The sequence below is a fragment of the Diplotaxodon limnothrissa genome, linkage group LG14, assembly GCF_057381915.1.
Source record: "Diplotaxodon limnothrissa isolate DT_005_m linkage group LG14, D_limnothrissa_male_GT1.1, whole genome shotgun sequence".
Taxonomy (NCBI): Eukaryota; Metazoa; Chordata; class Actinopteri; order Cichliformes; family Cichlidae; genus Diplotaxodon; species Diplotaxodon limnothrissa.
Window position 1 is genome coordinate 40,220,142 of NC_140609.1, and position 25,631 is coordinate 40,245,772.

At 44.3% G+C, this 25,631-nt stretch overlaps 1 protein-coding gene across 1 annotated transcript; it reads left to right on the plus strand.

The window, feature by feature from the left end:
* The first annotated feature begins 960 nt into the window (after nt 1-960).
* On the plus strand, nt 961-25,535 carry LOC146619505 (Golgi-pH regulating cation channel). Its single transcript, XM_085371326.1, has 21 exons — nt 961-1,160; nt 5,049-5,121; nt 5,558-5,652; nt 7,077-7,190; nt 7,287-7,343; nt 7,590-7,643; nt 8,307-8,345; nt 8,448-8,568; nt 9,393-9,454; nt 9,561-9,744; nt 9,830-9,929; nt 14,288-14,381; nt 14,467-14,541; nt 16,317-16,425; nt 16,500-16,558; nt 16,757-16,860; nt 16,946-17,019; nt 17,431-17,492; nt 18,066-18,118; nt 18,208-18,238; nt 22,351-25,535. The coding sequence occupies exons 1-21, from the start codon at nt 1,038-1,040 to the stop codon at nt 22,390-22,392; spliced, it is 1,725 nt and encodes a 574-aa protein (XP_085227452.1). The 5' UTR covers nt 961-1,037; the 3' UTR covers nt 22,393-25,535.
* The last annotated feature ends 96 nt before the right edge of the window (nt 25,536-25,631 follow it).

Below are 25,631 nucleotides of genomic sequence, written 5' to 3' on the forward strand. Positions count from 1 at the left end.
AATATTTATTTTATATTATTGTATTGTTGATAGTTGATTGCATTTGTTTTATTTTATCTAAGTTTGTGGTTTTTAAGGAGGAAGTTTAGCAGAAAATAGCATTTTATTTATTTAATTGTATTTTCTGTTTAATTAATAAATTGATTATGTTTTATCACATTTATTTTCTTCATTTTTATGATTGTGCGTTTAAAACTATGTCTGTATCCTTTGGCGGTGATAACATGAAGTGTAAACCTCGCATAAATGATTTCTTCATGCGGTATAACCGGATGTTTCTCGCTTCTCCAGAGCCGGTGCAGCTCCAGCCTCTTGTCACTGGGAGGCCTGGTTGCCATCAGTTACTGGTTGTTGTTGGTACTGCTGTTCAGGGTGCAGCCGCACCGACAGCTAACGTGTCGTTAATTTGACACATTTTACTGCATCTATTTTTAGTTTCTTTGTATTGTTTGCTCTTAGCTTTCAGCTCCACCTTCTCACAACTTTTTCCACACCAAACTTTGTCTACAAGTTGCTGAGCGCACAGCGAATTATAGAGATCTGATTGGGCAATCCAGTGTCTGTAAGGAAAATGAACCAATCGGCTGTTTAACAAAACGGTAATGAAAGAGCTTTCACTGCCCTCCAGTGGTGAAAGTAAAGAACTGCACGTGTAAGACAGCAACAGCAACAATGCCTGAGGCTGCCCTGTAGTGCTCGTCGCTACCAGTTAGTTGGGATGTTTTACGTTCTCTTGTAGTCATTTCTCTTAATTTCTAACTTTTAATTAATTAATTTTATTACGATTTCATAAATAATGTTCTCGGATAAGTAAAAAAAATATCTCTCCCTGTCCTAAACAACAACGCGTTCTTGAAAAGAAACAATGCAAATGTATTTTATTTTATTTTATTTTATTTAAGTTTATTTTATTACGTCTCCCCTGAAGAGTCATTGCGCTACGTGTACGTCACCCGGAAGCAGGAAGTGTTCAGGAGCTTGTGAGTTGTCGTGGAGGCTTTGCTGCTGTTGTCGGTCTCGTCTTCCTGTTGGCTCAAATGGCGAGCTTCACGGGTCCGGGACTCTGGTGCTGGGCTCTGGTCCTGCTGATGCTGGCGGAAGCGAGCTGGCCGGTGGCGGCCGTGTCGGAACCGGGGAAGTGGGACCTGGACATCAATAGCGTGAGTTTCCTGCTCGTACCTCCCGCTGTGATTCCGTGATGGTTCGTTTAGGTTCTGTGATGGACGGGTTGGAGCGGAGAGGAGCTTTGAGCAGATAAAACGTGTTTCAGCTGCGAAGCAGCCGCTAAAATACCGCTCTGTTTGCCCTGCGCCATAATCGTTACGCCGCTAACGGCTAACGTTAGCTAAAGTGAAAGTATTCAAGTGGCGCGTCACTCAACACGAACGATCCTGTGATAACCAGCTGCGCCATGAAGACGTTTGATATCAATAAAATCACCAGTTACTCGCGTATATGTGAAACAGGCCGATACCAGCCGCTCGTCTGATGCTGAAGCCTTGTTTAAAGATTCTGCTGAGAAATCCGTTGGGCATCTTTCTTTGCCTTTAGACAATAATTCTGATGGCAAAAGAGCCAAACGGGACAGGCAAAAAAAATACTGCTGAGAGGACAGAAGGAGTACTTTGAGTTATCGTGAATGAAGAGAGACTGGAGGACAGTTGGTGAATCAGGAAGAGGATTGGTAAGAAAGACAGTGACGGCAGCTTTGAAGACTGCAAGTGGACGCTTCAGATGACACACGTGGAGGCCAGCAGGCTTTTTAACCGGACTGTTCAACACAGTCCTGTAGGATGAGAAGATGCCTGAGCAATGCAGAAGCGGTGCTGGTACTTTTCAAGGACAAGCGCGATGTACAGAGCTGCAGTAACTACAGTGGAATACAGCTGATGAGCAAACCAATAAAAAGTGTGGGAAAGAGTCGTGAGCAGGTTAAAGAGAGGGGATAATCAGCGAGCAGCAGTATGGCTTCATGCTGAGAAACAGCTCCACACATGTGATGTTTGAGTCTGTGGAGCCAGAAAAGCAGATGCAGAAGACCTGAATGAGGAGGTGACAGAGAAGTATGAGAGGATGTTGGACATGTCTGAGGAGACGAAGTTTTGTGTGTCTTAAAGGAAACAATATCTGCTGATAGATCAGATTTTTAATCGCTGTGGGTCTGAGATCCTGCATTGGTTGGCCTGTAAGCACAGTCTGTCCACCTGTTACATGCATTAGTCTGCAGAAGACTGTAAAGCTGTGACTGTGCACTGGAAACCCAGACTTACAGTATGAAGGTTAATGATAAACCAGAGTCATCAATGCTGCGGGTTAAATATCAAAGCTGATGCACAAAGACAACACTGTCAGGGCTCGCAAAATCGCTAGCCCGACGTCCCGGCCTATCATAGGAAAATGTCAGTGCTTTTGCATTCTTTGGAAAATGTATCTGAGTAATTATGTCATTGGCATCGGTGAGCCACTGTCACTATGTGACATATTGAAATCGCGTTTGAATTTGCGCTTGTTTTTTGCTTTCACTTTGCGATTGCGCGAACGGCGTGTAGAGAGCGACAGCACTGATTGGTGAGTGACGATTAATTGTGCACCAATTCCTCTGACATCGTCTTATCACTCATTAGCTTACTACGCAAACATGACAAGTGAAATCTCCCGCAGCTTAAACATGTGAGAGGTTGATCGCGCAGAGAATCGCTGAGCGTTATGTGAGTGCGTGTGTAAAAGCAGCAGGATTCAAGCCGGTATTTCAGTTCTGCTGAGCCAAATAAGAGAGGTCAGGGTGAAGAAGTGACAGCCAAAGAAAAGCTTACCACAAAACGGAGAAGTTATGACAAATCAGACTATAAGGCAAAAAGAAAGTGCAGCTTTATGGTTTCATGGACAAAAGAATTTCTGTGGCTGGAACATGACGAGCTAAATAACATGATGTTCTGCAGGTGTGTTGTGAGTCGACAAGCGCCTTTGTTACTGGGACCAGTAATTTTAAGAAAGACCCCATTAGAACCCATGACAAATGCAAGAAATGCATTATTGCCCAGTCTGCAGTATCTTTCCCAGAACGAACAGCAATTGCAAAAAACATTCTAAAAATGAACCGAGCACAAGAAGAAGTCCTGACAAAGTTGTTTAGAGCCGCGTGCTGTGTAGCAAAGAGTGACCTACCACTGGCCAGATTTAGCAAACTTCAAAAAGCAAACGTCCTAGATGTTGGTTCCACTTGCCTCTTACCAGTGACTCCAGTGGAAATGTCAGATTCATGTCCTACGCAGTTCTTACAAGTTCATAGAAATTTCTGTTCAATGAGAGCCAAGTATTTGAGTTGATGATTGTCATTTTTATACAGTTGTTGTGATTTATATTGTAACAATTTTTTGATTAATTTTTGTTTCTGTTACAACGGAAACAAAACGGGAAACAAAACATAAAAAAATGCTCTTTTTTTATTCGGGCTACTTGAATTTATTTTTACTAAAAACTGCAGAGTGCCGGCCCAAAGGGCTGCCAGGGATTTAGAAATTTTGCGAGCCTTGACACTGTACCACTGTTTTTAATCTGCACAACCAGCAGTGGTGTGGAATTAAATACACAAAGTTCCCGAACACTGTAAGCCACCTTTCCAAAAATAGGAACATGAACCACTGATGTTGTTATCAACTGCCAAAGCGAAGGCCTCAGATCATCGGTTAACACAGAGTAACACGATAACAGGCATCTCCCAGCTCAGGGGCTGAAATTTGTATTTCCTTTAATGCTTCACACACGGGGCTGCAAATGAGTGTTTTTAGGAGTATAGCGAAATAGTTTTATCACAGTCCTGGTGATTTTCCTTTGGTGGAACTTGTATGCAGAAAAACCCTGAATTTATTCACTTTCGGGAGGGACCACGGCTGGATGGAGGGCACTGTGTTTGTGTGGGCAGCTGGAAATATCGGACTGGGACCGCTTACAAACAATAAGCCTGCAGGTTACAGGCTTTAGTCTCCCAGGAGATGAGTAAAGATCATAATTAATCAACACATTTTACAAGTCATGTAAAAACAAAGCCCACCTTGTGTTAGCTGTGAGGTTTTTCACATCAGAACAGAATGAAACAGATATCTGGTCCTGACCAAGTGATCAGAGTGTTTAAAAGCCACAGAATATAAAAATGCATGAATGATTGCTGGTCAGGGTCTCTACATGTTAGTATTTATGAAGGGTATGTTGTGACTTATCTTCACAGTTACAGCAGTCGCTCGCTATAACGCGGTTCACCTTTCGCGGTCTCGCTGATTTTATTTTGGTGCAGTTTTGCATGCTTGTTTTTTTTTTTTTAAAGCGCATTGTGTTGTGCGTCCCGATCGGCTGTAGATCGTTGTCGATCTCCTCCGTGCCGTCTCTCCTGTACAGTACATCAATCACCAGCAGTGTGACTCTGTAGTGCTGTACTGTAAGTTTGTAAGTTTTCTCCCCGACAAACACGACAACGTCCACGAAACACACGGAGACGTCTGTTAGCCACCAGCTCGTAGCTAGCTCAGGTTCAAGCCTCACTAGAGCCGGCGAGAACAGCGACATCCCGGCACATGGTTTTCAGATCTGTGCCTACTCAAACATGATATAGAAGTCACTTAGATAACTTAAAAATATTATTGTTTGGCTGAGATTAAAGTTCTAATTTTCACACAGCTGAATAAACGTCAAACAGAAAACTGATTAAACAGAAGTGTGAGACGGTCGAGAGTTTACTCCTGTGTCCTGTTATATTTAGATAGAAAGAACAGACGGACAAATTTATTAAACTCCACCGAGACAATCTGCAAATGTCATTAAAAGTTTAATAAACCATCATCTTGTCTTTATTGTTAGTTAGCACAGACCTTAAACACTTAAAGCTGTAAGCTAATGATAGTTATATAAGAGCAGATGCTGCTGGTGCAATAAGCTGTACGTCCAATGGATGATGATCTGACTAGTCGACTATCAGAATAATCGTTTGTGGCAGCCCTAGTTGTGACTTAATTAACTGTCAGAGAATAAAAATGGATTTTCTTTGTTTGTTTCAGGCTGTCCTGAAGGACCAGACGTACTTCTTCTACAGTAAAACTCTGTTCAATAACAGCTTTATCAGTATCAAATGTAAGCAGATGTTTCTTCTTTCTTAAATCTTTATTTTACAGAGTTGGATAATAACGTTTGGGTTTGTCCAAAAAGTCCAGTTTATGTTTGCTGTGCAGGCAGAAGCAGAAACTAATGTCTCACATTCTGAAAGAAAAAGCTTACTTAAAGTGGACTTATTAAACTTTATTTTACAGAACATATCACGTGTTCATATTAAATGTAGGCAGACACTTTCAGGTTTACCTGTGTGTCTGTCTGAGAGGACAGAAGCTCCACCCACCCACTCTTCAAACGTTTTGTTAATGAAGGATAGCCAATCAGAAGAAAGCTGACTTTGAGCATTGGTTTAGAAACACTGGGTCAGGTTAAAATTATGAAGTGAAATAAAGAAAATAACAAGTGGAACAGCATTGCGGCCTAGAAGTGAGTTAATTTGGTTTGTTTGTGTGTGCAGTTGTATCAAAAGACTGCACCACCTCTCACCCGATCCTGAACATTTCCTGGTATCTGAGGAGCTCGCGCTGCAGCGACGAAGTCTTCAACCTGAACGTAAGACGCTCTGCTTTCTTCTCTGGAAACTGCTTATTTGGAGTATTCACTACTTCCATGTTTTGGACTTCTGCAAACTTCTACAGATGATCTGAGTATTTTCTTTTAACCTGTAACTTTGTCGCACACAGACGCTCAAAAACACAGAGTCCGAACATCATTACTGATTAACAGTTAGGGTTGGAAGTTTGTGGACAGTTTTGCCTTTGTGCACTAGCCCGAGTCAGACAGTCACGTGAAGTGCAGACGTTCAGCTTTAAGGGTTTAACAGACGTATTAACTCCAACCATTATTCATTGAATAATACAAATAACGGGACAGGATCAGTAAGGAGGTGATGTATAACTTGACTTTTTAAAAAAAAAGGATCTTCAATGCACATTTTTTGTGCTTTATTTATGGCTCTGACCACACAGGCTCCAGTTTCTTAACAGCAACACTGATAACACAACATCAGCAGTGAGGATGATGTTGTCATATAGCACCAAATCACAACAACAGTCGCCTCAAGGCGCTTTATATTTTAAGGTCGACCCTACAGTAATATGTACAGAGAAAAACCCACCAATTATATGACCTCCTATCAGCAAGCAGGTTAATGTGGAGTCTGTCCACACACACAGGAACACAGCGAGGAAGCAGAGGTGATCCAAGCGAGCGGTGCTTGTTCCTCTAGTCACCTTTAAAGCAAAGCACCTGATCCACAAGCTTCAGCGTGAAGGAAGGAGAACTCTGTAGATGCTTCATCCACACAGAGAAAAAAGAAGCTGCATTAAAATATGCAGATGAGCTGTAAACTTCTTCTGATATGATAAACTGTCTACGGCAGTGATACCTGCAAGAAGCAGGGGTGAATCTAAAGGTGGGCATGGGGTGCATAAGACCATATTTCTTTCCAGGATGTCATAACATTCTGACTTAAAGTGAAATTATATATTCTATTAGTTAATTTGCATTAATATTTTAAAATACAAACACAATGCTTTTTTTGAAGGGCAGTAAAACTTTGGCTCTGCTGCAGACGAGTTGATGCAACACTTCTCCAACAGGAAGTGTTGCAAACCTCAGAGAATGTTGATATGCTTGAGTTGACACACACACCCCACATATACGTGTAATCTGATGGTCTGCGGGTAAAGACTACAAAGATGGCGGCCCTTCCCCAAACCTTTGGGCCTCGCTGCGTCTGTCCTCCTTCTGTTTACACTCCACACAGGAGCGTTCCCAAACAATCAGGATTCAGTTTTCACGTTTCATTTTCTTTTTTCTGTCATCTAGTTGCTTTCCCACTGAATGCAATAACAACAATCACAGTTTTAATTGTTTTTTTAAATTCATAATCCTCGGACTGCTATAAGTGTGACAACACTGAGTCTCGTCTCAGGATCCAACATGTCAAATGATCACATGTGTGCCATCTGCAGGAAGAGCTGGCAAAAGGGTACTCCGTGTCCGAGAGCGTCAAGAGAGAAGGAGGAACTGGGTCCTATTCTTCACACACGTATGATACAATCCACTGTGACCATCAGAACCCCAAGGTGAACACACACACGCGCACATACAGTGCAAATACTGAATGAAGTGTCTGTGTGGTGATTGAACGCTAAGACGGGCGTGTTTGTTTTATGACTCAGTTCAACCTGAATCAATCGGAGGCGATACATCCACTGAAACCACTGCAGCAGGCACAGGTGAGCTTTTTCCTTCTGTTCTTCACAATCAAAAAAGCCAAACACCCGAAGCACTACGGCCCTTTGTCTCGGCAGCTAGCTTCAGCTCTGTGTACTGACTGTACTCCCAGTTTGACCCTTAGAGGTGTGTCTCAGACTGCGCGTGTTTTACATGCTCTGCGTGTCTGATGAGAATCATCATGGCCGCTTTGCTCACACACCTTTTCTGGTTTGTCCGGTTGGTTTAAGCTGCTGTTTGTATTTCAGCCAAGCACAGGAAACGCTTCAGGGAGACGAAAGAGAGAGGCTCCAAAGCCACAGGTGAGCACATCATGCACACGCGTTGGGTATTCATATCTTGTGGGGACAAGGATTTTGGTCCCCACAAAGATATGAATGCGCATTCACTGAGCATAAAGGGGAGCATGCAGAAAATGTAATTGCATGCCTGCATAAATACACAGTGTCAGACCAACAGTTGAATTTCAGGGCGTTAATGTGTAAAATAACGAACAGCAGAAGCTGAGATAAGCTCTTTCCACGCTCGTAAAAACAGCTGCTGCTCTCAGCTTCACCCTCCACAGATTGTGCACCCTACCTCACGCCCTTTATAACCCCACGCTCCTGTTCCTCATCTAGGATCAGTATGAGAGCTACACTAGTTTGTGCCCCTCTGAGCCTGGGCTTCTGTCTCCGCCCGGTCTGGAACCAGGGCTCCTTAACATTTAAGGAAATTATGTTGATAATAAATTTAAATAATTGTGGGAGCAGCTGAAAGTACCTTTACTTTCTCTGCTGTGGCAGCAAACAAAGCTTTGTGATGTTCTGATTTGTGTGTTTGCTTATCTGTTGTCTTCAGTTAATGGAAGAATAGGAAATGATGTCATTGTTGTGCATGTTTTGGACCAAATTACGAAACGCTTCATGGGACGAAGTCGAGTGTTTGAGTCAGTTTAACTAATGTTGTTCTTCTTTGTCTCACAGTCAGCAAAGACGAACGACACCGTCAAAGATCAAAAACAGGTCAGCTGCTATTCCTGAAAGATTATCTTGTGATCCCAGGACATCCAGGTGGAGGCTTCTTTAAATTGATGTAAAAGCTGCTCTCTCTCCGCTGTTGCTCAGGCTGGGAATCCTGGTTTCGATGCGGTGGCTCAGAGCTGGGATGACGGACCCTACATGTTCATCCTCAAAATCGAAGACAAGAACCAGCAGTCTAGTGCCAAAAATCCATGGAACCTGAAGCGTCAGTGCACGCGCATACATAAAACACAAACACAGACAGCTGTCTGCATTAGTCTCAGGATTAGTTAACAATCAATGAGATTTACAATTGTAATTAAAATATGTTAAGTCTGTGTCTCATAATGAAATCATTCAAAATCACAATAACAGGCTTTTTAAATAAAACATTTCAACCAGCGTGTCAGTGAAGTCTAATCAGAGCGAATTTGAGAAACATCAACTGCAGTTCACCTGGTGTTGCTGCAGGGGGCGCTCGAGAGCTGGTCCTCAATCAAAGGCGTAAATCAGGGGTGTCCAACTCCAGGCCTCAAGGGCCGGTGTCCTGCAAGTTTTAGATCTCACCCTGGGTCAACACTCCTGAATCACATCTAAATCCACATCCTGGATCAAGGACGCATCTAAACCCAGCAGGACACCGGCCCTCGAGGCCTGGAGTTGGACACCCCTGGTGTAAATGAAACTAAACTGGTGAAAAACAACCATTTAAACCTGCTTCTGTACAACAAAAGAACATCTTTGATTTGGTTTTTCTCAAATCCAGCATCCATAACACGTCCAAACTGAAATAAAATGACTTTCATGTCCTTCAGTTTGTTTTAGAGTGAGGCTGATTCTGCCTGTTTTTTTGGGGTTTTGTTTGTTTGTTTGTTTGTTTGTGTTTAAAGCTAGCATTTGCTAAAGGAGGCTGATTGGTCGAGTAGAGGACTATAACATGGAGCTATGTTGAGAGGAGTTGGATGGTCTGCTCTGATGTTCAGTGAGCAGAGGCTACTTTATATAATGCTTTTAGTCACCGTCTGATACCCACTCTGTTTGCATTTGCAGTCGAGATCAGTATGAAGGGTCCACATGGCTTTATATCGGCGTCCGAATGGCCTCTAATGATGGTAAGAGCAAACACGTGCACGCAGAGAAATTAAAATGATATTTATTTGCTCTGGTATTTAAAATGCAGCAATAAGTCATTTACTTCCTGTCGCTCCTTTCTTCCAGTTCTACATGGTGATGTGCATCGTGTACGTGCTGCTCGCCGTGCTCTGGTTGGTTCTGTCCGCGTGTTACTGGAGGGACCTGCTCCGGATTCAGTTCTGGATCGGAGGTGTCATCTTCCTGGGCATGTTGGAGAAAGCCGTTTACTATGCCGAGTTCCAGAGCCTCAGATATGAAGGCGTGTCAGGTAGACAAAGACGCACACAGGTGGTGGCCCACGTGGTTTGTGACAGAGCTGTGATGAATATCCTGTGTCACGTGTCCTCCTGCAGTCACCGGGGCGGTGGTGTTTGCTGAGGTGCTCTCTGCAGTGAAGAGAACTCTGGCCAGAGTGCTGGTCATCATCGCCAGTCTGGGATACGGCATCGTCAAGTGAGTTTCACAGCTGTTACTGACGGCTGGCAGGTGCTTTATATGTTTCCACTGTGAGAACCTCCTCTGTAGTAGAAGGAAGGACCGACTCTGAGGCTGATGTGTCTGAAAACCTCCAGCTGTGCAGTTAAAAACCCAGCAGCTTAGCTGAAGCCAGTTAGCAGATTTACGAGCCTAGTGCCGGTAATGTTATGCACCCGTTTGCCACCAGATGGAGCTGTAGCCCAGCATCATCGTAGAAAAATACCATAAATGTTAATTTAGGCCTGGAAATTGTTTTGTTGTTGTTGCAAAAAAGGTGTCCTGGGAAACAAAAATGCTTTTTGTGACATTTTTGTCTGGTGGTGTCCTATGTGATTTTACTAATGTGAAATATGTGCTGTGGCCAGTGTTGGGTAAGTTACTTTAAAATAGTAACTTAGTTACATTACTAGTTCTCTCAAAAGTAACTCAGTTACTTCAAGTTACTCGTTACTTTCAAAGTAACTAGTTACTAGGGAAAGTAACTTTGGTTTTACTCAGACTTCTCTTGTTAATGTGTTGCTTCCATAACTTTGCCAGCCTTCTAGCTTGCTTACTTGCCACAGTGCACTGTGCCACCTACCAATAGACAGGAAAAGATAATGTGCACATTTCCACGAGAGAAGTCCCACGCCTGGACAGTCATTGACTGCTGCCATGATTCTAGCCTACGTCACAGCCTCATGTGCGCCTTTTACATCCAACACAAAAACTGCAGTCGTGGTGCTTTCGATTGTACTCAGAACTCGGAAATTCTGCCTTCTGAATAGGAAGATGTAGGTAACACCAGACTGCAGATGAGCTGCATACAGGGCTGGACTGGGACAGAAAATTGGCCCAGGCATTTTGACTAGAGAGCGGCCCACCAATATAGGAAAAATCATAAAGCCTTTGAATGAAAATAAACACTGCTATGACAGTGATGTTCACTGTTCTGATGGTATATATGCATCAATCTATCAATCGTTTGTTGTAAGATTCAGATAATTATTTTTTAAAAGCGAGACATTTTAAATGAGAATAAGAAAGAAAAGTATTTCTTTGTGCCCCCCTCTCCCTGTTAATGCCCTACCTGGCCCCCTGGCAACACTTTGCTAGACCCGCCCCTGCACAGTTACCAGCTGTCAGCTACCTAAAAAAGGATCCTGGTGTTATTTGTCTCTCAGAAACAGTTCATAACTTCCCTTCAACTCATTCATGTCACCTAAAAGGTAAACCTGTTTCTCCATCACTGTTCAGCTCTGATGATTCAGTAAGGACATCTCCTGGTTTCATCTTCATGTTTCCCTCTCACCAGATATACAAACCATCATGACCAGCAGCTTTGCAGCTGTGGCTCCAGCAAACATCAGCTGATACTAGAAATTAATATTAAATAAATTCTAACAACAGCTGATCAAGCTTAAACGTGCTGCTGTTGTTTAGCGCGACATCCGCTGGTTTCCTCTTTCGGCGCAAAGTGAGCGATAAACAAACAAGAGAGAAAAGCCGATCAGCTGATCATCGATCAGTTTCATGATTGAAGTAGAAACGGGAGAGGGAGGGGAGAGAATGAGAGAAGAAGAGGCAGCTGTGCAGCGTAAAGACACAGAATAACTCCAGCTTTGTGCCTTTTTCATTGTAGCTGAATTACGGGACAAACTGTTCCTTTTCACCTCAATAAGAAACGCGTAATATTTTCTCTGAATACCAGACGGGACGGTTGGCAACTCTAATAACTTATGAACAAAATAAAGTTCAACATCAGTAACTTCATAGCACCACCCAGCTGTATAGAAACTCCGTCATGCTAGCTAGCACGCAGTACGGAAAAAGTCAGAATAACGAAAATAAACTCCACCTAAGCTTGGTTCATATCTGACCCAGAGAGACTGCAGGTCATAACTTCTTACCTGAAGTTCAGTTCACACTTGGACCGGCGGCCGCCTCGGGTCTCTTTTCCTTCTGCGTCCCCTTTCCCTCCTCCACCTGCTGCCTCCACCACTTGCTAATGTTACTGAATCTGTGGAAGCTCTGCGATGCCACCACACGAAGTAACGAGTAACGAGCCTATCTAAATCCCAGTAACGACTAACGCGTTCCTGATTTTGGCATAATAACTAGTTACCGTGCTCGTTACCACAATAATAACGTAGTTACTGTAACGCGTTACTTAATAACGCGTTAGTCCCAACACTGGCTGTGGCTCCAAAACGTTGGGAAACGCTGTTCTATGTAATCAGAAGTCTTTGGAACCAGAGGAGCCCCCTGCTGGTCTTTAGTGGTGTCACTTTTCAGCCCTGAAACTACATCTATGAAGTCCTGGATGGGTCCAGAGTGCTTCGTATTATTTTGAATCCTCGACATAAAGGAGAAAGTCTTACCTTTAGTTACATAATAATAGGATATAAAAATTGCTTGTGTCGAGTCTCCAGTCAAGTCTCATAAAATAATCAAAACATTTTGCTGACTTTGCTCAAAAATACGATTTCCTCCCTTTTCTGTTCTGTGCAGCGTCACATGACATTACTTTTAAATGCAGACCGCTGATGCTATCGTCAGTTCTGCTGATCCAACCAGAGGACTGAACGGACTCCATTAAAATTTATATCATGCATCAAGGAAAGTTAGAAAACCCAAAAAGAAATGGCGCACAACTCCATCCTCAGATCAGTGCGGCTACCTGATTGGGTTACAGGTTTTTGTTTGTTTACCTGGCTCAGAATCGATGTCATGTCAAAAGCATACTCTTTGCATTTTTAAAATTTCATTCACTAAACAAAAAAAGTTTGATTCCAGCTTTAAACAAGGAGGAAGATAAGAGTCTCTGTAGCAGATCCCAGAACTTGCTTGTGTTTCGCGGTTTAAGGGATAACCGCCATGTTTGCAGATGGGGAATCCTCCCATAGATTTCTATTAATATCACCACTGTGGAAATGCAGTCAAGCGGCGAACTGAAAGAACTTTGAGATCCACTGAAAGTGTTTCTGATTCCATCCATCCATCTCCTTCTGCTTATCCGGGACGGGGTTGAGGGCACAGCAGCCTAAGCAGAGAAGCCCAGACCTCCCCTTCCCCAGCCACCTCCTCCAGCTTGTGTGGGGGAAGACCAAGGCGTTCCCAGGCCAGCCAAGAGATATAATCTCTCCAGTGTGTCCTGGGTCTGCCTCGGGGCCTCATCCCGGTGGGACATGCACGGAACGAGGCACCCAGGAGGCATCTCTGTCAGATGCTCGAAACACCTCAACTGGCTCCTTTTGATGTGAAGGGGCAGTGGCTCTACTCTGAGCCCCTCCTGGATGGCCGTACTCACCCTATCTCTAAGGGAGAGGCCAGCCACCCTTCAGAGGAAGCTCATTTCTGCCACTTGTATCGGCAACCTCGTTCTTTCGGTCACTGCCCACAGCTCGTGACAATAGTTGAGGGTAGGGACGTAGATCAACCGGGAAATTGAGCATCTGCATCACTGCGGCCGCTGCCCAGTCCGTCTGTCGATCTCCCGATCAAGTCTGACTTATTGCCGATATGTGGACCAATCTCTTGCAATAGTTGTATAGGGACTGAATGGCCGTAGCAATGGGCCAGACACCCCATACTCCCTGAGCACCCCCCACAGGACCCCCCGAGGGACACGGTCGAATGCCTTCTCCAAGTCCATAAAACACATGTAGATTGGTGGGCAAACTCCCATGCACCCGCAAGTATCCTTGTGAGGGTAAAGGGCTGGTCCAGTGATCTATGACCAGGATGAAAACCGCATTGTTCCTCCTGTATCCGAGGTTCGACTAATGGACTAACTCTCCTTTCCAGCACCCTGGCATAGACTTTCCCAGGGAGGCCGAGGAGTGTGATTCCCCCTGTAGTTGGAATACAACTGGGGTAGCTCAGGAGGTAGAGCAGGTCATCTGTTGATCGGTTGGTGGTTCGATCCCTGGCTCCTGTCTGCATGCCGAATACACTTGCTCCCCACTTGCTCTCCGATGCATTCATACTCCTATCAGAGCTTGGTGGCTCCTTCACATCTGGTGTCCACCATTTGGTGCGGGGGTTACCACCACGACAGGCACCAACCACCTTGCGGCCGCAGCTCAGTGCAGCGGCTTCGACAGTGGAGATGCTGAACATGGTCCATCCGGACTCAATGTCCCCAGTCTCCCTCAGAATGCTGTTGAAGCTGAAGATCTCGCGGACTGGGCCTCTGCTAGGCGTTACCAACACACCCTCACTATACATTTTAGCGTGACAGGTCTGTCCAGCGCCATCCCTTGCCACCTGATCCAACTCATTTTATATAGCGGTCATTATCTCCAGGTACAGTTCACACACACAGAGTGACGTTTCTCGTTTCTCTCCCGCAGGCCGAGACTCGGCGCTCTGCTGCACAGAGTCGTTGGCGTTGGTCTGCTCTACCTGATCTTCTCCATCATCGAGGGACTCTTAAGAGTCAACGCTGTGAGTCCCAAGAGCGCTGCAGTACTGTGTGTGTGTGTGTGTGTGTGTGTGTGTGTGTGTCTGACTGACATGTTTTTCTCTGCAGGATCGAGGGGACACCAGCAGTAGAGTTTTGTGTGACATAGTGCTGGCCTTCACTGATTCCTGTATTGTCTGGTGGATATCCTTTAACATGTATTAAGAGAATCATCCTCTCACACTTAATTAATCTTTTGAAAACTAAATAAAATCCGTCACACATAAGTGCACATAAATCACTGAAGAATGTATTAATGACCACACTGTCAGGATTTAATAAAGAGGCATCGGCGTGGGGAGGCATCTTTTTGTGTTTGTAGGGGTTTTCCTCTCAGAGTCATCGTTTTGGGAGGAGAGTATTGAAATGAATCATACCGAGGGTTTTTCTTAATTTAATGCAGACAAGAGTCTCTTTTGCACCTGTTGTGGCTGTGTTAGCTTCCATTAGGGGCGTTAATTTATTTGAAATGCCAGAGCGAGGTGTCCGTGCATAATTGGTTTGAGTGGACGGCTCAAAGCTGCGAGCTCCGTGCCAAAGGTTTGGTTCGGTCCTGTAAATCTCTGCAGGCTTAAAGCTGAGCCCCAAATGTTTCTGCTCTGCACATTTGAGCTACACGGACCTAAACTAGGTGTCAAATGCATCCAGGGAGCATCGGCAGTGAAGGTTTCTTTTTCCTGTTTCATGCCTTTTCTTGGACAAACACATTGCTTACAAGATTTTATTTTATTTAGAAGCCTGAGCCCTCGTCAGTGGCAGGTCACCAAAAGTCTTCGACTGTGGGGGGGGGGAAGTTACAGCAGTCAAAATGAAGTAAAACACACCGGATGTATAAGAAATAGCTGAAACGAGTCCAATCAGATAAAAATAACAATAAGCAAAATGAAAACGTCAATGAGGTAAAAATGGACCATCCAATAAACTAAAATAAGCATAAATTAAAGTAAAAACTGAATTTATAATAAAAAATTCAGCAAAGCAAAAAAACCACAGAATTCAACTGACTTAATATTTTATGACACATTTAAGTCTAAATTTAAAGTCCAAACGAAGCGGCTGTTTCAGCTGCAGCCACCAGAGGGCGATACATCTCTGAACACACCGGGTCCTCTTGTTTGTCTCTTCCTGTTTGTTTTTCCCTGCTGGGGGATGTAAATGCGTCCGACCCACTAAAATATCCAATGATGGAGCGACATGAGGGATGCTGAATAAACTCCACCCACCTGCTGCACCCTGATGAGCAAAACAAACCTTTTAGACTGAACAGAAGCTGTTCGCTGTGCTGCGTGTGGGTGGGCTGTGTGTGCATTTTTCTCTTCTTCCTCTCACCCTTCTCTTTTCTGTTTACTTCCTCCGTTCTTTTCCTTCCCTTCCTGCTTTCTTGCGTCCCTCCTCTTCCTCTTCATTTTGTCTCCTTCGCCTCATCCTCCGTGTCTTCTCCTGTCTTTCCCTCTCCAGGCTGAAGATGATGTAGTGCTCCTGGCTGCTATTCCTCTGGCTGTGCTCGACTCTACCCTCTGCTGGTGGATATCCGCCGCTGCACCTTCCCCCCTTTCTAGTGAAAGTTTGGCTTTCTCTCCCTTTCTTTTTCACTTGTTTCTACCTTGCTGCTTTGTTACATATTTAGCCAGAGCTAACTGATACATGGACCCTTGAATCAGAGGTGTCCTTAAACATCAGAGGGTCCGTTTTGAGAGTTACCCTGAAGCACCAGGAGAACTCAAAGCATGATCGGCACAGAGAAAATCCGACAGGTGCGTCTGCTGTTGGGTTGTTCCTACCTGTGCAGTGGCAGGGAGGGAGTGGATGTTAGCTGAGTGGGACAGAGTTAAAGTATTAAATTGTCCTGCGTGTGAAGTGAATGTTGCATGACAAGTTTCAGCCTTCCTCTTGGTGAAGTTCCTTGACCGTGTCGTCACATCTTTGTGAGCCTGATTCAGACGATGAAGCTGCTGCGCCTCAGGAGGAACGTGGTGAAGCTCTTGCTCTACAGACACTTCACCAACACGCTCATCTTTGCTGTCATAGGTATTCAAAGTTCTCTTTGTGTTTAACATTTTATTTTCATGTCCTTGTTTTAAGGATGTTTGTGTGCTTTTCAGCGTCGGTCATCTTCATCATCTGGACCACGAAGACCTTCAGGATGTCCAAATGTCAGTCTGTAAGTGCTTCAGCGCTTGGATTCAGTTAAAGCTGCTCTCCAGCTTCTCTCTCTTTCATTTCTTGCTTTCATTTGGTTGGTAAATTTCATTGGAGAATATTTAACTGCAAAAATGAGAAGAATTACGATTAATTCGATTTATTCTCTGAACCGAGTTTGTTTTTTCTTCCTCACTGCTGAATCTCTCTCTCTCTGCAGGACTGGAGGGAGCTGTGGATAGATGACGCTTTCTGGCGTTTCTTGTTCTCCATCATCCTATTGGTCATTATGTTTCTATGGCGACCGTCAGCCAATAACCAGAGGTGGGATGTTGTTTTGGGGTTTTTTAATCCCCAGTCTCCAGTTTGTGTCTGTAAAGTAAAGCCGTGTCCTCTGTGTCTGTAACAGGTACGCCTTCAGTCCTCTGGTGGATGAAGAGAGCGATGAAGAGGAGAAGGAGCCCATGATGAACGAGGCTTTTGGTCAGAATGCACACCCGCCTCACTTCTCTCCTCTTTCTGTTTAGCCTGAGATGAAATGAATCCATTAAAGTGGATTCGTTCGGTTTATTCTTCAGCTCCATGATTCACTCTTCATAATAATCCGTTATCTGATACTCAGTCCATCCTCCGTCTAGGGCGAGCCGTTTTAGCTTTTAGCCCTTTAAACCAGCCTTCTTCTGATTGGATGCCCCTCATTAACAAGAGCTTTGAGGAGCAGCTGTGACCTCATTATTAGAAACTCATTTTTAACACGTTAACGATGTTAAATACGTTTCCATCATTGAAACAGGAGCCATGCTGCACATGTGTGAGGTACCTCTGGTAAACGATCATCTACGTTTTATTATTTTTCTCACGGTTTGTTTGTTTTTCACTCCTTTGTGTCTCCAGAGGGGATGAAGATGAGGGGCGTGAAGAATGAGGCCAACGGCTCAGCCAAAGCTAACAAAGTGGTGAGTCAGAGGAATCTGAACACCGCCAGACATCAGCCCGTGTTAGTGGTTTGTACAGGAACCTCGCAGCAGCCGTGTTACTGGTCAGATTGTGGCATTAAAATGGTCCTAAAGGCACCAACAGCACAAACACAGTCCAGAAAAGTTGCTCAATAAAATGTGAACTAATGATTTATTTAAAAAAATTACAAAAGCGACAAAAGCGTATTTCTTTGTATCAGGCTGTAAACGTGCTTCATTTGTGCTGTAATGTTTTAACATGACTGTCAGCAGCTGGAGCCTCCGGTGGACGTCAGAGGAACTGCAGCTTTTGGTGCTCCAGCGTTATCTTAATTTTTTTGGATCCGTTGAATGGATTAGAAACTAAAACTTATTTTTCTTTTTTTATATCCTTTTTTTAACTTTACTCACTAAAGTTTTTACTAAACTGATTATTGTTCAGTCGTGGTAGCTGCTTATTTTACTGCATTCAGTCACAGTTTCTGTAACAGCTGATGAACCCATGTTTAGTGTTCAAAGGAAAATCTTCTATTTGCATCATGCAGCATGATCCCTCATGTTTAATCTCCTTAGGATGAGGACCTGAAGTGGGTTGAGGAGAACATCCCGTCATCTATTGCAGATGTGTAAGTCGTGACGAGCGTTAATCAGTGTGAATCTGCTGATTATTGTAAATCACAAACGTGACACTGAACGTGTTTTCCCTTCCTCGCAGCGCCCTGCCGCCCCTGCTGGACTCTGACGAGGTAAACTTTCACTTCACTGGAAAAAATTGACATCACTTCAAACGTAAAATGAAACTTTGAAACACTGTGGAGAATTTAGAGCACAAAGGCACAAATGGTACCCGGAGTAGACTCACTGGGATCTGACCAGCTGATGGTTTAGTTATTAAAGTTTAAACTTTATCACAGTTTGAAAATTGTGTTTGAGGCCGCTAACAGATAAATAATAAATGAGATCGTCATCGTTACTGACAATAACCTGCAGGTAACAACGACAAAATCAAGCAGCATGCAGCTTTATCACCTGAGTCTGTTTATCTGCGTTAAAGAGAAATGCAGGAAGTGTCTCTGGACATGAGAAGTCCCGAAAGGTCCCCAGAGAGTGTGGGGTCCCCTCATGGGCTGCGAGGTATCGCATTTGAGCCATCAGAGCTCATTTAATGTCAATAAACTTTCTTTTCCAGTTAATTGAAATTCTGAAGTCTGTAAAACTTTGAAATCCACAGGAGTATATCATTTTTAAAGGTCACATCTTTTATGCTTTAGAGGACAAGGTGCCCAACTCCTCTGGGATCAGGTGCAAAGTCAAGCAGATGTTTCTATTATAAACTATGTTTCTGTTATAGAGGGCTAAAAAAATCAACTTTAACATATTAAATATATTTGCATTTAAAAGAGAAACTGAACCAGTGGAACGAAGCTGCAGGGTTTAAATAGTGTTTTCATTTCTGTGATTCACCCTGAAACTCCACGTTATCATCATTATCACTTTATATTCATTTGTGAAGTAAAGCTGTGGTGGTTTGGATGGATCTCCCTCTGGAGACCACAGAGCGTCAAACTGTTCTCACCTGCAGTCTTACTGAGTTTACTCGGAGAGCTCAGTGAACGAACTCGAACTTATTGAGAAACACACACACACATTCTCGTTTTCATGTTTTGTTTGTGAGGACATCTAATTTACATAATGCTTTCCCTAGCTGCTAACCCTAACCATCAGCCTGAACCATAGCTATAACCTAACTGTAACCATGACTCTAAAACCACATTTTGAGTCTCAAAAATGCCCTCAGTCTCGTGAGGACGGCCACTTTTGTGTAGTATGTAGTATGTAGTATTTATTTATTGTCATTGTCAAGAACAATGAAATTGCGTTTGGGGCTTCCATACAACCCAAAAAAAGAAGAAAATAATAAATACCCCTTAAAACCCAAGTGTACATATTTAACCCAGTGTGACTCCAATGCAATAAGACAATCCTTAGCAATAATGTTCGTAGAAATTCAGACAAAGACCTGAGAAACATGACAAAATACAACAATGCAACCCATTCAATATTATTGTACTGTGAGATATGATATCAGATATGATAGTTATCTATTTAAGAAAGAGGGGGGGGCAGGAGGGGGAAGAGAATAAAGATATGATGCACCAATGCAGACCAGTTCATTGCTATTAAGAAGTTGGATATGGTTATTGTCCATGAGAGGGGGGCAGAGAGTTCAGGAGCCTCACAGCCTGTGGATACAGGCTGTTGGCCAGTCTGGATGTTCTGGCCTGTATAGACCTGTACCTTCTCCCTGAGGGCAGCAGATGGAAAAGGTGGCGCGCAGGGTGATGTTGGTCCCGCAGGATACTGTGCACCCTCCTCAGACAGCGAGTGGAGAAGATATTACTGATCTCTGGCAGACTTGTTCCAATAATTCTGCCAGCTTCTTTCACCACCCGCTGGAGTGCTTGCTGATCGGCCTTGGTGCAGCTGGGGAACCACACTAGAAATCCATACGTCAGAACGCTGCTGATGGCACAGTTGTAGAAGTTCAACATCAGAGATCTGGGAATGTGTGCGCTCCGCAGTCTCCTCAGGTAGTAGAGGCGCTGTTGGGCCTTCCGTACAACTGAGGTGATATGGTTGCCCCAGGACAGGTCCTCGGTCACAGTTACCCCCAAGAATTTAAAACTGCTGACCCTCTCCACCGCCTCACTGCCAATGAAGAGAGGCAGATGGTTGTTATGACCCCTCTTCCGGAGATCTACAATGATCTCCTTGGTCTTTTTGGTGTTTAAGACCAAGTTATTGTCGTGGCACCATGACTCTAGTTGTTGCACCTCTGTCCTGTAGTTTGTCTCATCGTTGTTGGATATAAGTCCGAGCACTGTAGTGTCATCTGCAAACTTAACAATGAGATTGGACGCGCAGGAGGAAATACAGTCATGGGTGAAGAGAGTGTATAGCAGAGGGCTCAGAACACACCCCTGAGGGGCACCAGTGTTGACCACAAGGGTGGAAGAGGTGTTCTTACCCACTCTGACACTCTGTCTACGGTTAGTGAGGAAGTCCACAATCCAGTTGCACAGAGAGGAGTTAAGTCCCAGTTGGTGGAGTTTGGGACGGAGTTTGTATGGCCGGATGGTATTAAAAGCCGAGCTGTAGTCTACAAAGAGGAGCCGTGCATAGGTATTCCTGTGTTCCAAGTGCTTCAGTAATGTGTGCAGCACTGTGGCGATCGCATCCTCGGTTGACCGGTTCTCCCTGTATGCAAACTGGTGCGAGTCCAGGGATGGTGGAAAAGCAGCTCTGATGTGTTTAATGACCACTTTTGTCCTCATAAGTCACTGTTGGTCCCCACAAAGATCTCTACACAGGTACACACACACACACACACACACACACACACACACACACACACACACACACAGCTTACGAGCAGCAGGGGGCAGCAGATCCACAGTAGACACCCTGTGCTGCTGGTTACGTCATACTGTTGTTTATCGTCCTCTGTGTTGTCATGGTGAGCAGAAAGATGTGACGCGACAGGTGCGTGTGTGTGTGTGTGTGCGCGCGCGTGTGTGTGTGTGCGTGTGTTTGTGTTTGTGTGATCAGTAAAAATGCTCCCGTGGCCTCAGACTGACGTCCAGCAGACGCCGCGCTCGTTTTAATATCCGTCTGTGTTTTTCCTCGTGTCCTCTGTTGGCTGTTCATTCAAACCATTTTCCAAATTATTTACTCTCTCGTCTCCAAACCGAGCCTCTTTAAGGCGTCCGGCAATCAACAAAGTGCCTCTTATGTAAAATCAATTTCTTACATAAGCGGCCATATGAACGCAGAGGGGTATTAAAACAGAAGATATGAAGTGTGCACACGCTCTGTTCCCCGCAGGGCGAGCGGGCTTTGTTCTGCCAGCGAGGATAATGGACGTGTACGTAACGAAGCCGGCTCATCAAAGGGTTAAATTAAGGGGAAATAATGCCTTTAACTCCCTGCTCGTCACCTCCTTTTGGTAGATTATGTAACGCGTTCTTGTTATTTAAGAGATAAACGAGGGCTGAATCTGAACCCAACCTGCCTGTTATGGTAAATTACGCAATTCATCACGATCGAGGAGGAAATTCTGCCTCACCTGCCGTCACCCCGACGCTTTGTGTTGTTTTGCTACCTGAATAAATCCTGTTAACCTGGATTCTGGCAGCTGAGCCGGCGTGTGAAGATTCCTGCTTTGTTTGAAACGCTCCTCAGTGTCTCTCATGAAAACACGGAGGTGAAGACAGAAGCTGCTCTCTGACCTTCCTTAATCCCCGAGCCTGAAATAACCTGATGTAAAAGAGCTTTTTAATATTTGTAAATGGTGCTGACCTCTGCAGGTTGTCGCTCAGAGAGTGCACCGAGCTGTCAGAAAGGCCGGTTCTGAGCAGAAGGTTTAGGCTGTAGATCCACTCAGGACCATCGCTGTTTACGTCCACGCTGAGCTCCACTGTCCTGCTGTGGAAACATTTTGACTGCTTGAGAATGTAAAGCAGGGGTCACGTGGGACCAGAACCACCAGAGGGTCCAGTTCAGCTCGCCGGGCTGAGTCTGCAAAAGGTGCAAATTTCAGTGAGGTCAACTCCAGTAATTTTAACAAAAACACAAAATTCCCCGTGTGGCCGTGCAGGAGTGGAACAGCCTGCAGACGATATTCCAGCGTCGAGTCAAAAGGATGTAAATCCTTCCTAAATCTGTCTTTCTGTAAGATATGATATAGATGATTTTCAGGAGCTCTGAGGCCGTGCGTCTGCTCTAAGGTGGACGCTTCAACAGTCTGTGGGTTAAAGCTCCTGAAACTATAAACGTGCTGCTGTGTTTTCTGTTGCAGGAAACGATGACGACCAAGTTTGAGATGTCCAAGATGGAGTGAAGCACAAAAGAGAAGCTTTTTAAAAAAAAACAAGAGACTGGCATCACCGAGAGGTACGCCCACGTGACGAGGAGGAGGGAGAGATGAAGGAGGGAACCGATGGGAGCGAGAGCTCACTGTCGCCGTGTGATTTCATCCCTGAACTTATGAGCTTTGTAAGCCTTGACCTGTACATACGCTGGGAGCAGAGTTGATGCTCAGATCCTTTTATTTCCTGTTTGTACTTATACGCCTCTCTGTATACTCTGCATACACAAACAGTATATTTTGACCGATTTAACGTTAAATGTTTTGTGTTTGTTGGATTTTTCACGTTTACACGCGCAGGTGTCTGTCTCCTCACCGCAGTGGGTTTTGGGGGCTTTTTTGGTTTGTTTGGTTTTTTAAGCTGAATGAAAAAATTGTGTTTTGATTTCTTCAACCTGCAGAGACTTAAATTGTGAATCATAAAAGTAAAATGTGAGTAAACATGGAGTATTTCTGATGAAGCTGAAGTTTGTCTTTCATGCCAGTTTTGTGTTTTCGTGGAGCTCGTTTAATTCTCATTATTAATTCATAACTTAACGTCCTTCCTGTGCTGAGACGGCTTGTTTGAGTTTGACGCCTTCTGCAGGCTCCGGTTCAGATGCCGTAAAACGTGCGACGAGGCCCCGACGCACAGGGTTTCATTACTGCACAGAAAGGAGCAGGAAAACAAAACGGCGCGGTCTGTCTTTGGTGATAATTTAGGTCTATTATTCGATCATAACGCCAAAAATCAGACCTCAGAGTCTGGCTGGGGGTAAAATCATAGACTGTATATAAAAGATGCTTTCCTAAATGTTGGCGCTTTGGCGCCAGCGGGGACTGTATTTGGATGAGAGCTGAGGTGCCGCATTATTAGCTAACATGGCTAACACGCTCACATCACAGATACCTGCTAATTAGCGCTGAGTCACATCCAAATAAAGTCCTCGACTTTCACTCAGACTTCATGGTTACTACAGTAACCTCACAGAAGCCATATAATTGGTCAGATGATGTCATTAAAAAGGCTCCAACGGTACAAACAAGGTCCAGTTCAGGGACTGGAATTACCCGAGGTGCCAGGCTGGAGCTGCCTGTGGCAGTTTTTAACTTGTCGATTTACTTGTTTCGGCTCCTTCCAGTGTTTTCTGTCAGACTGTGAGAAGTTTAAAGCTAGTTCTGCTGATCCTCTGCCATAAAAGGTTTCACAGCAGGTGGTTTGATTTTGCAGATTTACGCTGGATTCCCTTCCTGATGCAACCTCACAGGGGAATTGTGGCTCTGGCTTGACCCAGCGACCTTTCTCCTGCCAACTGAATGTATGAATCACAGCCCCGCGGAGCCCCTGTCCGATTTTTTACAAGTCTAAAAGAACCTGGCAAACACTCAGACACACCAAAGTAGCAAATACTTCAAACTCGGGTTGTATCGACAAATTTATGGTCATCTACCTGGAAGGTTGATAGTCTGGATGCCAGAGTATTCCTCTGAAAGGCACCGAACCCCAAAGTGCTCTCAGATGCATCCACGGCAGTGTGAATGTTAGAAACTGTGCTCGTGTCAGTGAGACGCTGGATGAAGCCCTTTGAGTGTGCAGTTAAGAACCAGTCCAGTCGCCACACTTGGTTCACTGTCACGACTTGTTAGATCCATTCTTGCCCGATCAGCGTTTCAGCCTGTTGGTCGCTTTGTCGGCTTCTCCTCGTCCAACCACCGACCAAAGATTCTGGGTCAGATTACGATACGGGAATTTTCCTGCCCATGAATCCAAAGTTTCAAGATTTCTGCAAACTTCAGATCATGTTTGTCTTGTGACATGGAGCTCCATCATGCTGGAAGGTGCACAGATTGTCAGCAGATTGTTCCTGGATAGTTGCAGGAAGTCGGTCTCTGAGGATTCTTTCAGTATATTTCAAATTGATTTGTTTGCCGGTAAAATTACCTCTGGTTACTCTTCACTGCATAAGAGAATTTTTTTTTTTAAAGGCAAAGTGTTTGAAACAAAACTGCCGCTGACTCACTTATGGAGCCTCGAGTGGACCCTGGAGGAACTGCAGCTTTTGGAGGACTTGGCTAATGATGTCACAATGGCTGCATCCATCTTTTATATTCAATTCAGTTTTATTTATACCGCGCCAAATCACAACAACAGTCACCTCAAGGTGGTTTATATTGAAAGGTCGACCCTACAATAATACATAAATAGATAAACCCAACAATCATATGACCCCCTATGAGCAGCACTTTGGCGACAGTGGGAAGGAAAAACTCCCTTTTAACAGGAAGAAACCCTGGAGGCTTCTTCCTGTTTCCAGATATCCAGTCTGTGCTTCAGCCCCGGGAAAACGTCTCCTATTCAAACTTTGCACCATCTTTTTATCTGTCTGTTCGGCCGCCTGCAGTGTCTTCTCTCTCAGCCACACACACTCTTTACACAGCCCTGTGTGTGTGTGTGTGTGTGTGTTTCAGTCTAAGTGTTGACGCTGACTTATCTGGATGGACTAAATGCTCCATGAATCGCCCGGATCAGCTGCAGGAAAACTCTCCCTGTGTGCTGCCCGCTCCCATCAGCCTGCAGCGCTCGCTCGCTTTCACAGAAATCAGCTCCACTTTCATCTTTTTCTCAGTGAGGTTTGAGGCTGGACTTTTAATTTGGAGGGCTGCTGATCCCGAGTCATATTCAGTGTTTTGTGTTTGCTTACATAATGCAGCTGCTCTCATAAAGTGCACCTACAGCAAATCCCGAGCAGATAATGACAGCGAGCATTGTCTCATTTTAAATCCAGCGAGCAGCAGCTGTTACAGATGAAAAGTGCGTCACATAAATAAAATCCATGTAATGCAGGCTTTGAGCTTTACACTGGAGTATGTGCGCAGCGTTCGCGCAGCAGTGTGTGATTACGGGGCCGTTAAATTTAGATGAAAAGTAAAAACCAAACATCTGTTCCTGCTGAACTGTGGACGCAGGAGTCGCTCAGTCGTCTGCGGCGATGACCGTTTGTCTCTGTGAAAAGTGTGTTTTTGTATCAGCTGTGATGTTGGGGAGAAACTTTGTTTTCCACTTCAGTCTGTAAAATTATTTTGCCGTTTGCTTTTTAAAAAAATCAGAAGTTGTTAATAAAAAGTAAGTTATGAGCTTTGCCCCTAAATTCTGATTTTACTCACATATTTCAATTCTTATGTGTTTGATATTTGAATCTTATGACATTTATTGTTTATTGGCTTTATTGGTT